The following is a 15,595-nucleotide window of genomic DNA, read 5'->3' as shown; positions in this document are numbered from 1 at the left end:
TTTTCTATTGAATTAATCAATTAAGTAACGCAGAACAAGACCCCTGTAGGCAACAGGAGTTTTAAAATCAACTCAGCTGCCCATCAGCCAGTGAAAAACCAGAAAACCTGTGTTCAGAAAAAAGCCCCACAGTACAGCATTGCCTCCACAGCCTACTTTTTGTTTATGCTAACTTTCATTCTACCACTTGTGAGTACTTCACATGGCAAAAAAGGTGGGTCAGAGTCTGTCCCCATTTCTCTAGGGTGTAGCATCCTGGAGTCAGGAAGAGTGACACTTTGTGGCTGCATACTGCTTGACTGGGATGTCTCCAAACTCAGAACCTCCAGCTATACCTGTGTAGACCTGAAAAAAGAGATTTCCAACCTTACACACTGGAGCGCATGTTTTAATTTGCTGTTGAGCTTTGAGAGAAAGTCAGGTTGTACCCAAGGTCACCAGTGGGTGTGTTAAAACAGAGAGCAGCTCTTCCTTGGCTTGATACACATAAATCACCACCATTAAATGTAGTGACAACACATTACAGCTGGCTGGGCTGCCTTTGTAATAAGAACTCTGCACTAAAGGAGTGCTGAAAACAAAAGATAAAAGCTTGTAATGGCTCATTGATTAGAAATAAGTAGAGGCTTTAAAGTGGCCTTTAGAACCTACCAAACATCTCACCAACTCTGGTCCTGCCTTCACAGTACCAATCACTTGATTTATGTTGTAAAGGGAAAACATTTTTATTCAGCAATATATATCCTATTTATTCCTAAATAACAGGAATGCATTCAAAGACTTTAACATTACAATCAAGACCATCCCAAAGAGTAAATACTAGATTACTCTGCATATTCACAGAAAATGAATAGCAAAATGGCTTAACTGGAACAACGAAGCAAAGCAGTGAGTGCTGATGGACAGTCCCTCAAGGAGTTCCTAAGGGTTGTGACATGACCTGACCAGAGACTGACTGTACAAAATGGAATAAACTATGTCAGCAGCAGGTCCAGAGAACCGCTCTGTTGCTGTTCAGTTGCACTTTCAGTTATTCACCACAATCAAAGCTACAGGGTCTTGTCCAGTTGTCAGAGTTGAACAGAACAGCTGTAGAAGGACTTCTTGTAATATGCAGAGAAGTCACCACTCCAGAGACCAGCAGGAGCACTGACAAGTCCCTCCAGAGCCCTGGAAACAGACTGATCTGAGCAATCAGTCCTTCTGAGCCCCTGGAGACACAGATGGCTGGAAGCAAAGAAGCAACAGCATTCAAGACAGACATTCTTTTGCATCGTGCTGATGCAAAGACACTGATAGGAACTGATTTACAACTGATGCTACAGAGGCTGAGCCCCCTATCAATGCAAATTGTTGAGATTCACATACTCTTTTGTCCTATAGTGCTATTATAGCAGATGGGCAAATGTGTGATCACAGAGCTGGGGAGCAAGTCCAGACAGGCCTGTATCTGTAAGTCTACCACACACAGAGAAAAAGTTGCCACAGCTGAAAGAGAAGGAGGTTCTTTAATCTGGGGCTGAGAAACTGAGGAAGGAGGGGCCTTCAGGGCTGCCTGCAACTGGTAAGTACTTTCAGGGTCTCACATTTATGTCATACATTCACAAACTGCTTTTGCAACAGCAGTTAAATGTTGCACGTGGTAACTAAAGCCTAAGTCTCTGTGCTGCAGCAATTCCTCAGCGAATTATTGCCTCCAATGATCGCAAGAGTTTAGAACAGTCTATTAGAGAAAGGGGTCTACCATATGAAGCTGAAACCAAAACAGTAAGAAACTTGGTGCCACACCTGAAGGCACCAGCCAGGGATGTCAGATAGACACTGGAACCACAACTCACTAAATTGCCACACTTTGACAAAAGGATACAGAACAAAGAATAATAAAGAACAAAGAATAGTGAGAAACACAAGAAAGAAGAGCTGAAAGGTGAAGGAATTTTGTTACATTTCTGTTACTGATATGCCTTGTTCCTTCTATGCTTTCCAGTTGAAGTTATATTTCATTATATCAATAAAATACAGTAAATGGACACAGTAATCAGATTTAAAAAAACGCAGCGTAAGAGGAAAAGGTGGATAGATGAGCCTTCTGCCAGCTTTTAGTTAACATGTCAAGCGTTCTTCCATCTCTGCAACGCAAAATGAAGTAGTACAAATTAATTCAAGACAATACTAACTACGTATCCTCCTAAACTATCTGTAGTAAAATTAAAAAGAAATTCTGCATGAGAAATGTTTTTGACAGATAATTTATAATAAATTTATTCTAAAAGATCTAGTCATACTTAGGAAAGCTCTGCCTTTCAATACATGTAACTCTGCTGTTCACAGAACTACATGATGCATAGTAAATATAGATAAAAGCAGTTTATAGTATCTTTCCTTCCTTGAAGCACCACTGAAAAGCCTGCTCACAGGCCTCTTTTCTGCTGGTGATTCAAAGAATCACAGAATGATTTAAGGTTGCAAGGGACCTCCAGAGATCATCTGGTCCAACTCCCTGCCAAGCAGGGGCATCTACAGCACCTTCTCCAGGACCATGTCCAGATGGCTTTTGAATATCTCCAAGGATGGAGACTCCACAACCTCTCTGGGCAGCCTGTTGCACTGCTCTGTCACCCTCACAGAGGAGAAAAAAGGAAAAAAAAACAAAAAACAAACAAACAACAAAAAAAGTGCTTCCTTATGTTCAGACAGAACCTCCTGTGTTTCAGTTTGTACCCATTGCCCCTTGTCCTGTCACGGGGCTCCATCTTCTCTGCACCCTCCAGACGCCAGCTCTCTCAGCCTTTCCTCATATAAGAGATTCTCCAGTCCCTTAACCATCTTAGTGGCCCTTTGCCAGACTATCCAGTAGCTTCGTATCTATCCTGTACTGGGGAGCCCAGAACTGGACAGAGTACACCAGTACTCCAGATTCCATACAGATCAACACTGAGAATGACTTTGTCCTCACCTGAGCCTAGTAAAACTGGTGCAACCTGACTAAAATATAATAAAGGAAAGCTTTATGGTACAGGAGATGCAGGAACTGTCTCAAAGCCTTTTTTTTTTTTTTTCCTTCATTCACAGAGTATATAAAAACATTATTAACAACAAGAATGGAAATATAATTAACAAGAAGATCAATAGCAGCTTCAGGATATATGTTCTTCTTGTATGTAGTTTCTTGCACAGAATTCAGGAAGATTCCCAAGAGTATAGAGTTCCCCCAAACTTTATTCTCTTGGCAGACACGTTTTTTTTCCCAAAGTTGACAATATGGGAATTTCCCCTTTCTACATATGAACCCCAAACTTTTTGAAAGATAAGATTTGTTAGAAAAACAGGAGCTGTGTTCTAACCACTCCCACCATTTGCATAGCAACTGGCTCCACAGGGAGATGCATCTCAAAAAGTTTGCTGTATTTGCTCCCTTATAAGGAAGGCTTTCCAGATGCTCGGAGGTAAACACTGCTATCTCCCCAGCTTTACTCTCAGGCAGGTTTTAGATTTAAAATACAGCATACAGCTGGACTAGCTAGAAGGGCTCCTCAGCACCTCACCTTTCACCCATCAAAAACATGCCAAGAAACAGGCAGAGCAGAGAATGCAACAGAATTACTAAAAGGTTCAAAGGTTTGTTGACTGTCCAGATGGTGCCCAGCTTGGTAATTTAGTGCCATATTCCCCCAGCAGTTGTCTAGCTAGGTTAAATCAGTCTCAAGCTACACAACTTTAATTTACAGATTTTGTGCTTTTTGGCTAGGACAGACATCCAAGAACACCTGTGTTTGAATGCTTGGGTATTTGCCAAATTGTACTAGTCTACAGGGAGAAATGGAAACAGATGGGCTGGCTAGCAGATAAGCATTATTACTGGAGTAAAAGCTTGTCTGCTAGAAAATCAGATTTACAAAACAGAGTAAGAGAAATGCTGTCTTATAAGAGACAACTCAACCATTTGTTCCCATTTACAATCACAAGTGAAGCATGTTATATAAACAGATTCATTGCTATGAATAAAGTGTTTTTCCAACCTTTCTTCGTATGTCATTTTTCCTCCTATTCTTGTTTCTCTTTACTGGACGTTTTCCAGTACAACAAATCTTTTTTGAATGGTGATGCCCAAAACTGAACAGTCTATTCCTACTGAGGTGCCAACAATGCTGACTGGAATGGAATTCTCCCATTTTATATAAAACGCTGAGGTTAATGCATCCTGTAACTACACTTCCCTTTTTTTGCAAGAGCACTGGGGGGGCTGTGGGTTTTGTTTGTTTGTTAAAATTATGCTCACTTTGCTTAGATCAACTAACCCCCTACCCCATTTTTTTTTTTGTTACATTGCATTCTGCACTTGCAAATTTTTCTCAGTTCTTAGTACTTGACTGTGAATCTCCTGTTGCTCATTTTGGATCTAATAATTTCGCTAATATATTGAGCACTGTTGAAAAAGCTAATCTTGATCTTCATAGTGTCTGCAACCCTCTTCACCTCAATGTTTCTTACCATTCTTACAAATTTTCTAAGTAATGTTCAATAGTACCTTAGCCAACAGGTTAGCGCACTTATACAGGTAGAAAAGGACTAACACACAGAGGAATATATAAAAGACTTTGCCAAAATAAAGATATGTTGCCTCTGTTTCTTCTCTCTTATCCACAAGAGCAGCCAGAGGAAGAGATTTGCTTTTAACAAACCCACAGTTGCTGCCTCTAAGCACGTATTATGTTCTAGGCACTTATGAACTGATTGTCTACCAGTGCGTTCTGGCATCTTTCCATACACCAAAGTTGTGTCCTGGAGTTACACACACTGGTCTAATTTCCACATTGTCCTTAAGAAAATGGGGCATGTTTTCAAAGCCCTAACACATACCTACCAACGAAATCATTAACAACTCTCAAAATTTGTCAGCTGTCCTGTAAGTATTTTAGATAATGTTTTGAGTCACTGATAACATAAATACGTCTACATTACCCAGCATTCTTGAACACGTTCTTGCCCTGGGCCCATGAGTGAATCCTCTTAGTTGTGTTAAGCACTTATCAAAATTAACCATCTTTAATAAAGACTTAAGAGCATATTTAGGTTTTCTGGTGATAAATAGCTACCAAACACTGATAATGATTTATGTTTTCTATTTTTCTCTTTCATCAGGCATGCTTGCCTCTGCTGCAGTCTAACTTTTTTTTTTCCTAGATCCATTTTCATTATTCTGTGTTCCTTTCTTCTTCACCTTAAATTCATAAATTCTACTCTTTCCTGATAATTTGCAAATTATCCACACTCAGATTATCAATCAAGAGAATGTGTCCTTAACCCCTTTGACCCCAGCCTCCATTCATGTTGACTTAAGTTGACACTGGTACCAAAGCCTTACACGCTAAAGTTAGACTAAGCCCACCTAACACCTTACTGGTACTAAAATGCTAAGTCTTGCTCTCGTCTCCTTTCCTCATTTTCAGTTGCATTTGCTCGCTCCGGCTCTTGTGCCAGCTTTAGCACTCATCTGATTCCTCAGAGAGCTGATTCAGCTCATTAAACCAGCAGAAAATAGATTTGTGGTTGTTTGGGCTTTTTGATGGGCTACTTTTCTTGTAGGGACAGATAAAAACACTTAGCCCATTTCACCTAATTGCAATCTCATGCAGGTTTACATCAGTTCAAATCAATCTAAATTGGAGCTACCATATTCATATCCCTTCATGCCCACCTACACAACTGTGCCCCTTCCCTTGTGTCCTCACTAACACTCATACAAATGGATGGTGAGCCAGCCAGGGTGGGTGACTTCAGCCAAAAAGCTATTAACTTTTTTTTTTTTTTTTTTTTTTTTTTTGAAGGTTACTCCTTGCTGGATTCTCTCACTGAATTTCGCAGCTGCACAAGAAATTCAGTTCAGCCTAAATAGAACTGGGCCTGTACTTCCTTCATATCACATCTGAGAGAATTCTGCAGTGCATAAAGAAACACACAACAGTACGTACCTCCCTCTTAACTGAGGTAGGGGCATGCTAAATAAGTAAGTGCTAATTAACAAGGGGGTCATAACCCATTTTATTCCCACTCAGTAAAACTTCACACCTCAGACGTGCAGAAGTACCTCTTAATTCTACTCTATTCCTTAGACAGTAATTTGTATTCAACAGTTTACATAGAGTAAATAAAGGCTATTGATTGTATTAATATCTGCCATGTCATACACTAACTATGTATAGAGGTTCCCAATAAGCAGAAACATCACACTGTGAGGATAAGGCAGAAGAGGAAATACAATGATTCCAAGTAAATATCCCTTCTCCCATGACTTTAGGCCTTTACAGAACTACTCCCCTGATTTTATTCTTCTAAGCATTTTACAATCAAACATTAATATTCAGCTTTGTACTTTTCGAACAGAGCATCTATTTTTCACCATCCATTAACCTAATCCCTTACCCCAAGAATATCTATTTTTCACAATCATATTCTAAGATTGCACTGTTTCTTGTAAGTATTTTGGTTTTGCTGGTTTTGATACAGCTAAGGTACAAACTCCTGCAGGCAATGGCTCCCTTATCTCCCACACATAGCCCATAAGCAGAAAAGTTTTCTTTAGCCTAACATAAATAATATAATTGAGTCTAAGCGTATGCTTTGTTCTCTTCTCAGGAAATTGTTTGTTTCCTTACAACTTCAGTTATGAAATACAAAATGTATTATTAGGCTTTCACAGTACTCAGGCTGAGGTCCATTACATGTTTCTTATTGGAAGAAGCTACACTTCTATTTCACAATAAATTACAACAATTGTGGGCATTATCACTGGCATCACTTGTGCCCTTTTACGTTACTGAAGAGAGAAAAGCAAACCAAGACAAAATTCTTTAAGTATATTTCTAAGCTTTTTAGAGGAAACAGCACTTACTGAAAGTCTATCGGGGTTGTTTTAACTTAAATACTATGTGCCACATTCAACACTTCACTGTTGTTTAATTGTTCTATTTAAATGACCAGGTCTACCAGGTGACAACAACACCTCTCAGAGACACCATAAGCCTCAAAAAAAAAAAAAAAAAAAAAAAAAAATTAAGAGCAGCTTTTTCACTACCGTAAAATGTGAAAGTTACAACCAAGATCACTTTTAGCATGCTGCATGTAAAAATAGTTCAAATTATCCTTACCAGGCAGAGCTTGCAATCTAAACAGACAAGACAAAAGAAATATTATCCTCATCCTTAAAAGGCACAAAAATATTAAGTGTAGGCAACACAGTCAAACTACAGTGGCAATTTGTCAGAGGTGCTCAGCTGCTTACATACACTAGTGACAGAGTAAGAAAGTAAACGGGAGCTTCCAATTCCCTGGTCCCTATCCCACCCATAGTCCCAACATCAAACTTTCTTGGATAGAAAAGCATCCGCTTGCTCTTGAATAGCAGGAGAATCTTTTCCACAATTCAATGCTGCTTCCTTTACCACCAAGGCCTATGAATTACAGTGACCTCCTCTACGTCACACTTCCCATGCAAGGAAAGAAGATTACAAATCATCTGTCTGCAAATGTAGTTTCAAATGACACAGTTTTGAAAGACATACATGTGGCGTTCCGTTCAGCACTGTGGAATTTGTAGTACTGTGCAATCTGCCTAAATCAAAGAGGAAATAAAGATCCATTTCTACTCAGATAGTCCTTTATGCTGCCAACAGTCCTGCAGGACAATGGAGTGCTCTTACTGAAATAAATTATGACCTGTTTTTACCATTACCAAAGGTCCTGTGTGCAATACAGTCTCAGGTTTTGGACATGGCATACACCAAAAATCAACCCCAGAATACTGTTATATAAAAAATATTTGCAAATGCAGTTCATTTATTGTTGTGATTTTTAGAATGTTCTGAAACATTGTCTTCAGTGCCCTGATATCTAACTTCAACATAAGTTTCATCTGTCTCGCATGCCAAGAAAAACCAAAAAATGCATGTAAAAGTTTTATGACAATTCCGTACAGAAGCATCTCTTAACTTCAGCCACTTTTTATCTGTCAAAGCTGCACGTTGCAAACTCATTCTCTACAAGTATTTTTTTATCCACTGCAACCCAGAAAAAGAGAACAGAACTTGCTGACTCTTCATTTCATAGCCAGATTTTGCAATACTGTAAATTCCTGTTTGCCTACCATACAATGACATTTTCTGACTTCATTACTTCATAATATCTTTTTTTTGAAATCTGCAGTGTATTTTCTAAGTACACTTTCTCTATTTTCTCAGTTGCGCATGATGGTTCAAATTCACAGTTTGGAAACATTGTTTTCCAGATTAAAAAAAAAGTTTGCCTTTTCAGATTCAGCAGTTTCCTAATTACAGCTTCTGTGGAGATGTTTGATTCCTTATTTTCTTTCTTTCATCAGCATTTTACAGTTCTGAGTCCATTCGCCCCCCACCAATGTTAGTCTTGCTGTAAAGTTGGTCACATTTTATGTCATATTCTTTTAATTGGGCCTGTAGTAGACATGTTTTAGGCTTCCTATTTGTCCACAAATTTTTCTCTAGATTTATTTTGGGTGTACAAATACCAAAATCCACTTTTCTTCTTGCAGTGGAAATCAAGGATTCTTTCAGGCTAATTACAATATTTCCTTAGAGATTATTCCAAAGGAGAAAAAGAAATTACTCCTTAGAGCAAGATGACATAGTATGACAGTTTACAAATCACTTCCCCTGGAAGAGTCCAAATTGTCCGATTAGGTCACGTATTCAAAGGGACAAAGAGAACCTTAACTTACGTAAAATGTAAAATCCTTAATTCATAATTATTTCCCTCATAGGAACACAGTACAAATACAAGTAGTTCACTGTTTATAAAGCTTTTAACAATTCTGAGTTTCAAGGGGACTTTAGAAATGTAAAGCAATTTTTTTCAGTTTATCCATCCAATCCAAACAAATTTATTTCAGAACTTGTGTATCAATGTAGCCCTGTGAAACAAAACAGTATTTGTTGATTTTTAAAAGACTTAGAAGGTGGCTAAAGGTCTGTTTTATACACGAAATTACACTAAACCTTTAGGGTTTTTTTTCTTGTGGCTATATAATGCATCTATCTGAGATTGGGTGGCTATGCAGGGACATTTTTTATTCCATATCCAACTGCTGGAACTAATGACGGTACAGGAATATCATCGAATCACTTCAGGCTTCTAAACCACAAAGTCTCTATTATTTTGGACTCACAGCTGCTTTTCTGAATGAATTGTGATAATAAATTCTGTTATTGCCAAAGTCAGTGTTCTCAGGCAGAACTAACTACATTGCAGCCCTCACAGAACATATAACCATTCATTTTTAAGCTGCATGACTTTTTGTAGGGTACCACAAACACAGTATGACACCTCTGTATAGCTAACAATTATGCAGCATTCCTAGAGGTTCGCAGCTGAGGAACGCTTTGCTAAAGAAAACCACGGTATGCTAATTCACTTCTGTGAAGCCTTGACTCACTTTGAGGACACCAGTATCTCTGTTGGAGCCAACCTGCATTAAGCTTAGCTTATCTGTGGGCCAGCTATCACCCACTCACTGCACACATATTCTGACTCATTCAGTCACACCACTATATATCATGAAAACGTACTTCAACAATGTGACTAAATTTTAAACCATAAAAGTTATGTAAGAGGGACCTGGACCAAATTAAATCCTGGATTAGGTGGTGGTATTGCAATGTTCTTAGCACACAGTGGTCTCACAGATGTTGTGCACTGCTGAGGAGCGAGTACATCATTTCTCTGTGACTAATGAGAATCAGGTATGCAAGAAATTAACTGAAATACCACCTCTATTTTTCCAGAAAAAAATAAAGCATCCCACTCAAAGCCATACCATTAGTTTTTGCCTTGACAGACTCACTGAACACCAGTCTTACTGCAGTTTACAGCAACAGAGCAGAGGCAAAGAACCAGGAGACCATGTCTATTTTTTATCTCAAAGCAGTTCCCAATGTTTATGAAAACAAAAGCTTCTTATGTCTGAGAAGTTACTCAAATTTGAGAATCCTGAAGCATTATGCACTCCTAGGTCTAGATACATACCACAGATTTATTCTCACTCCCTAATGGGGCAAACATCCTCAGGAAAAACAACAGGTGTATTGACAGGAGAGGATCTATGTCACTTTTACAGATCCTTAATCTGAATGGTTAGAAGATCAAGAATCCATGGCAGGATCCAGGGCAGGAAGTCAGCGTATACACAGGCAGAAATTACTTCAGTTTGGCTCAATCCTCCACTACCAAAAAAATCCAAGTCCCTTCTATTGCCAACAGTGATCCCAATCTTTGTGACTTTCTGTAGGGAGAGTTTGTACAGACACAAACATTCTCAGCGCTCTGCAGTTTAAGTTCCACCAGTTTTCCCCACACTTCAGTCCATACCAAAACCCGTACTGACTGAAAGATGTGCCCTCATTGCTATAACTGAGCAGAAAAGCGGCAAATTCCTTTCATAAAAAGTCACTGGCTCTCAACTGTTCAATGGCTTATCCCTAGAAAAGTCTATGATATTGACATTAAGCTAATCACCATCTGTTTCCTAATACACATTTACATATTGTAAGTGTACCTTGAGTCCAATCCTACGCTCGTTCATTCATACAAAATAACTGGCTTTATTTGATTCCCTCACAAATCAGAAAAAAGATTTAGTCCCTTCATACGAATCACAACGGAAAAATTTAATACAAATTACTTACCGAAGGATTTCTTTCCGAGTGAAGAACGTGCAATCCTGTTAAAAAAAACAGAATGTATGTTATAGTACTATAGAAATATTGAAAACTGCAAAGAATTATTTTTCAACCTTTTGGAAGGAAACTCAGATCTGGCAGAAAAACATTAAAGATGCCATTTGAGTACCATCTGCTTCTGACTCAGAGTGCAATATAGGCTATAAAATAACTGAAATATCCTAAGGACAGGGCTATCAATAAAAAAAACCAACAACTGTTAATGTGAAACCTCAGGAGAAAAAAAACCTAGCTTACTGAAATACTTCTCCACTGTGGAATGACCAGACCAGAAACAAAATTAAATGAAAAAAGTAAGGTATAGGCCAAAAACATTCAATAAATGGATCTAGAAAACTATAAATAACAAATAAATGAAGAAAACTATCTTCTAACTTGGAATATTCCTCTATTAGAGACAACTGATTTAATAATAAAAGTCATGCACTTATTAGTTATCAACTCTTTTTGCTAACAATTACTTTGCACTGTGGTCACTTCAGCAAAGACTGCAAAATCCTATTGGTTAGGAACTCGGATAAAAGGACAGCTCCTGCTCCAAACAGCAGGCAAACTATTCAGCTTCCCCTGTGGTATCACAGAATTCGAAATAACTTACTAGAATGCAAAGTAGAGCTGGCAGAACATGAAAGAAGAGCTTACAAGCATTCGCTTACATTCTAAATGGCTCTGTGGTGGGACTACATTTACACTGGTTTAATTCACTCTGTATGAACACCAGTGTTTTGCTAGAAGAATTCACACGCTTCACAAAAGAACCATAATATGAGCAGTGAAATAGTTTGCATTTTGTGTATTTCTACATCAGTCACAAAACAAGTTGTATTTTCAGGTGCTGTGAGGAACCATAATAACCAGTCCCATCCCATTAAAAAAATTGCCCCTAATCCCCACTATCTTATCTAATGTATATTTAGGGCAAATTCCACCCTGCATCCGAAACTAGGAACACTGGTGGCAATGAAACATTGGATGATCAGTTTAGAACATTGTTCAGGTCATAAATTCAGAGAATATGCATCTTCTTGTCTTAGAGCTAGTGGCTGATGAGGGTCTATATATAGGGAACACCAACCAAACCACAAAATTCTTCCTGATGATCCACCTCTGTCACAGGCCCATGTGATGTGGCAAGGCATTTGCCTAAGAATTCAGCTCTTAGTAGTTTTCCTCCTTAATGTAAACATATTTAAAATAGGTAATATTTTTAAATCAGCTAGTGACAAGAGAACAATATCAGACTTGGTAAGTCATACTTAAGAGTACCTACAACTAGTATGTCTCCCCCAGTCCTGCTGTTCAGTCAACTAGTGAAAAAGCATTTCTTCCCTAAGCTGAGAATCATGCTGGCTAAATGCCTGCTTCTTCCAAGGAGGGGAAAAGCAAATGATCACTGCTAGCTGAAGCAGTCAAACAGCTTGTCTCAGGTATCGAGGTATGCTATCAGTCCTGCACGGTATCAATTATTGAGTTCGCTTGCTCTCCTTCATATAAAGTGGCAGGAGAAGCAGCTCTTCCTTTAGTGTATTGTGTAGCAGAATAGCGTTACAAGGCACAATAGGAAGCACCTTGTGAGCTGCTGTCACTGATGTCACATTGTCCGGAACTGCACAAAGTGAAATAGGAGCCAGCTGGTTAAGTCTTCATTAATTCCAGCACATTCAACGCTTACAGTCAAACTGTCACTTAAGGATGCTTCATTTACTAATGAAAGGCAGGTGCAATCTCACAAATAATTGTAATGCCCTCAGCAGCAATCATGTCGTAATTATTCAGGGTTGAGAAAATAGCAGACACTGTTATTTAACTAGAAAGCTGACAGGGAATGGACATGCAAATGGAGATAAAGATGAAAAAGAAAAGTTACCCTTTACCTTCCAGAAATCATGCAAAAATGCCCTTGGAAGACACATTAAGAGATCAGATCATAAACTTTTTTTGCTGAAGGTCCACATATTTATTTTTTTTTAATCTGAGTCGCCTCACATCTTTGACAACAAACACTACTGTCTGCTTTTTTTTAAATCAAACAAGAATTTTACTAATATAATCTAAAAACCACTGATATTGAAAACCTTTATAACGAAAGTACTTGCAAGTATCTGCCTGACCACTGTAACTGACTGCAGTATTCCAATTATGCCTGCCAATTACATGGAATTGTGTGTCAGGGATGAGGGGTGTCAAAAAAATTTACAGTGGTTTCACAGACCACTTGCAGAGATCTTAAAGCTACTCAGGGCCAGAGCACCACAAATTAATTGTGACCTGGCCTATACTTTCGATCCACAGCAAGATCATACACACCACTTAAGAAATGCTTTACCATTAAGAAGCGTGTCTGGTCTCACATGGCAAATGTAAGAGCCACGGCTCCAAGCTATCTCTGAAAGGGAAGTCCAGCACATCTGTCTTGCTTCTCCCAGCTTCTTATTTCTGCCTCTTCCTTTATGTGGACTTCACACCAAAATAAGCAGCGTAACTGCATCAGAGAACTCTGAAGGAAGGAACTCATGTTTGGAAACTAACCTAGCAAAAATTGATTCATTTCCAACTTGGATCATTTCCTTTTAGTGGCTTAGAATATAGAGTCGGTAGTGCTGGTACAAGAGATGAAGCTAAAACAAATATCTATTGATTCCAGGAAAGAGGTGCAGGACTGCCTTTTTTTTTTTTTTTTTCTGAAAGCACACTCCTAAGTTGGATTGAAGTCATGATGGAACAGGGGTCTCAAGAACATAATTACATTTCATAGTTGCTGGAACTCTAGCAATTTAATTCCAATATAATTAAAGACTTTTGGCCAAAGAAACACGGAGGTGAATCATCCAATTTTCTTCTGGCTACTTCATTCATACAGAAAATACAAAATGATGGAAAATAAATAGTAAACTAACATGTTAAATTAACTCCCTCATAAGGAAAGGTGAAGCAGGTCCTGGAAAGCATCTGTTATTTATGCATATGATGACATTCATCTTCCTTCAAGCCAGAAATATCATGGAACACATTTGCTATTATATGTACTGTATTTGAATTTATTATGAACTTAAAAAGCAACTTGTCTATTCTGTCTGGACACTAAAGCCACTGGGAGTCCTGCTAGAAAAATGCAGACTAAATACTGAACAAATAAATGTTACCAGAGTTTTCATAATTCTTATCAATTGAAGAATTCTGGCAAGAATTTATTCTGAGAATCGTTGCTTTTATTTCTAATAAGAGGAGGCCCCTTGTGGGTTTTATGTTATTTAGAATAGAGGCTTTGACTTGAAAGGTCACCTACTCCAGCCCCTGAGAAAATGTGTGCTCCTTTTCCAAGATCAACTGTCCCACTCAGTCTGTCCTTGTGCCCTTAATAATCAAGTTAATTAGAAGTCTGACAAAGGATCACTGCTGGCTTTCTGAAGGCAAGATACCACTTAAACAAATCTGCAATTACCCACTTAACTTCCTTATGTCTAGCAAAGTGAATAAAATAAAGCAAACAGAAAATTTCCCATTGATTTCAATGAGATCATTACCTTATATAATGGGACCTGGTTCTCAAATTTGGCATTTAGGTGGCTTAACTGGTTCTTAAAATATTTTGCAGAGAAAGGAGTCAGATAGCTGGTGTATTTAGGTTCCATGGATGGCTTTGCTCTTGGCTGGTAGCGTGACTTCCTGCAAGTCACTCAACATTGCTTGTAAAGTAGGGTTAACGGTCTCTACTCTCAAAATTTACTTTATAAAAGAGCAGAATGTACAGGCTGTTAAGAGTCTTATTCTTTGACTTCCTATGTCAGGTGAATGCGGGTTTAGGACAAAACAGGAACAGACTGGAATATGGTGGTCCACTACCTTTTCCACTAGTCTGTAAGGCTTTACTGCAAACTCCTAGATTGGTTCCGCTTCATGTTTAATTCTACAGCAATTTGAACAAAAAATAGGAATAGCGATAACTGTGCTGAGAATGCCAACACTTAACTTTATGTAAAGCGTACATACAGAGCGTAACATGAGGTATGGCTCCAGAATCAGATCACATGTCACTTGTTCCGCTGGATATACTGCCAATACCAGAGCACAGCACGCAGTTTATGAATGGCAGCAGAGTCCACTGAATGAAAGATTATCACTTACCACTTTTAGAAGCAGGTATCATTGCGCACAAAGCACAGTTTTCAAATAAAATTAATTTCACATAGGCAAAATGCATCTCTACAGAAAAGAAGAAAACTGGAGAAAGGAACAACAGAATGAAAGAATAGCAATGCTAAGTATGCAAAGCTACTGTGAAATAGTATTTCTTAAACCCATTAAATGCATATTTCTCCTCTAAGACAATACACAGATAATTCTGCCTTTTAAATGTATAGTTGTATAAGGACGGGTTTTTTCTGATCCTGCAACAGCTCCATTGGAAAGTTTTATAAGTAAGGAAATAATATAAAACAGTCTTAGCAATACAAAATGACTCGAAATTAGAAAAACAGTCTCAAACAAAAGCCAGCAAGCCACAGACAAAGTAAACTGATGACTAACAAGAATTTTGACAATATCCTCAAGGCAAGACAGATCAGATCCATATAGCTATCTTACTGAGCAGCTTTTAAGAAATGAGAAGTACTGAATGCTACAGCATTTTAAATGTTAATATTTCAAACAAATTATTTCAGAGGTTTCATTTTAAAAAAATCACAAATGATATCTTGTACTGTGCCAACAGTAAGAACATTTAATCAAAACACCATAAAAACATCATCCTATGAAGTAATCAGAAAATCTAAGTTAAAAGGTGCTGGATTATAGAAGCAAATGAACTTTCATATAAGATCTATTAT

General features: G+C 38.2%; 1 protein-coding gene across 3 annotated transcripts in view; it reads right to left on the bottom strand.

Moving 5' to 3' along the window:
• CIB2 (calcium and integrin binding family member 2) overlaps nt 1–15,595 on the bottom strand; it is a 55,951-nt gene that overhangs the window by 26,762 nt on the left and 13,594 nt on the right. For all 3 annotated transcript variants that reach the window (XM_041123923.1, XM_030016136.2, XM_030016135.2), the window contains exon 2: nt 10,716–10,750. Coding sequence is in view for 2 of the 3 variants with exons in the window: in XM_030016136.2 (XP_029871996.1) it covers nt 10,716–10,750 (35 nt within the window). In the remaining variant the exon portion in view is untranslated. The remainder of the gene's footprint in view (nt 1–10,715; nt 10,751–15,595) is intronic.

The sequence above is a fragment of the Aquila chrysaetos genome, chromosome 5, assembly GCF_900496995.4.
Source record: "Aquila chrysaetos chrysaetos chromosome 5, bAquChr1.4, whole genome shotgun sequence".
Taxonomy (NCBI): domain Eukaryota; kingdom Metazoa; phylum Chordata; class Aves; order Accipitriformes; family Accipitridae; genus Aquila; species Aquila chrysaetos.
The sequence above is the reverse complement of the archived record's forward strand: the minus strand, read 5'-3'. Positions and strand labels throughout refer to the sequence as shown.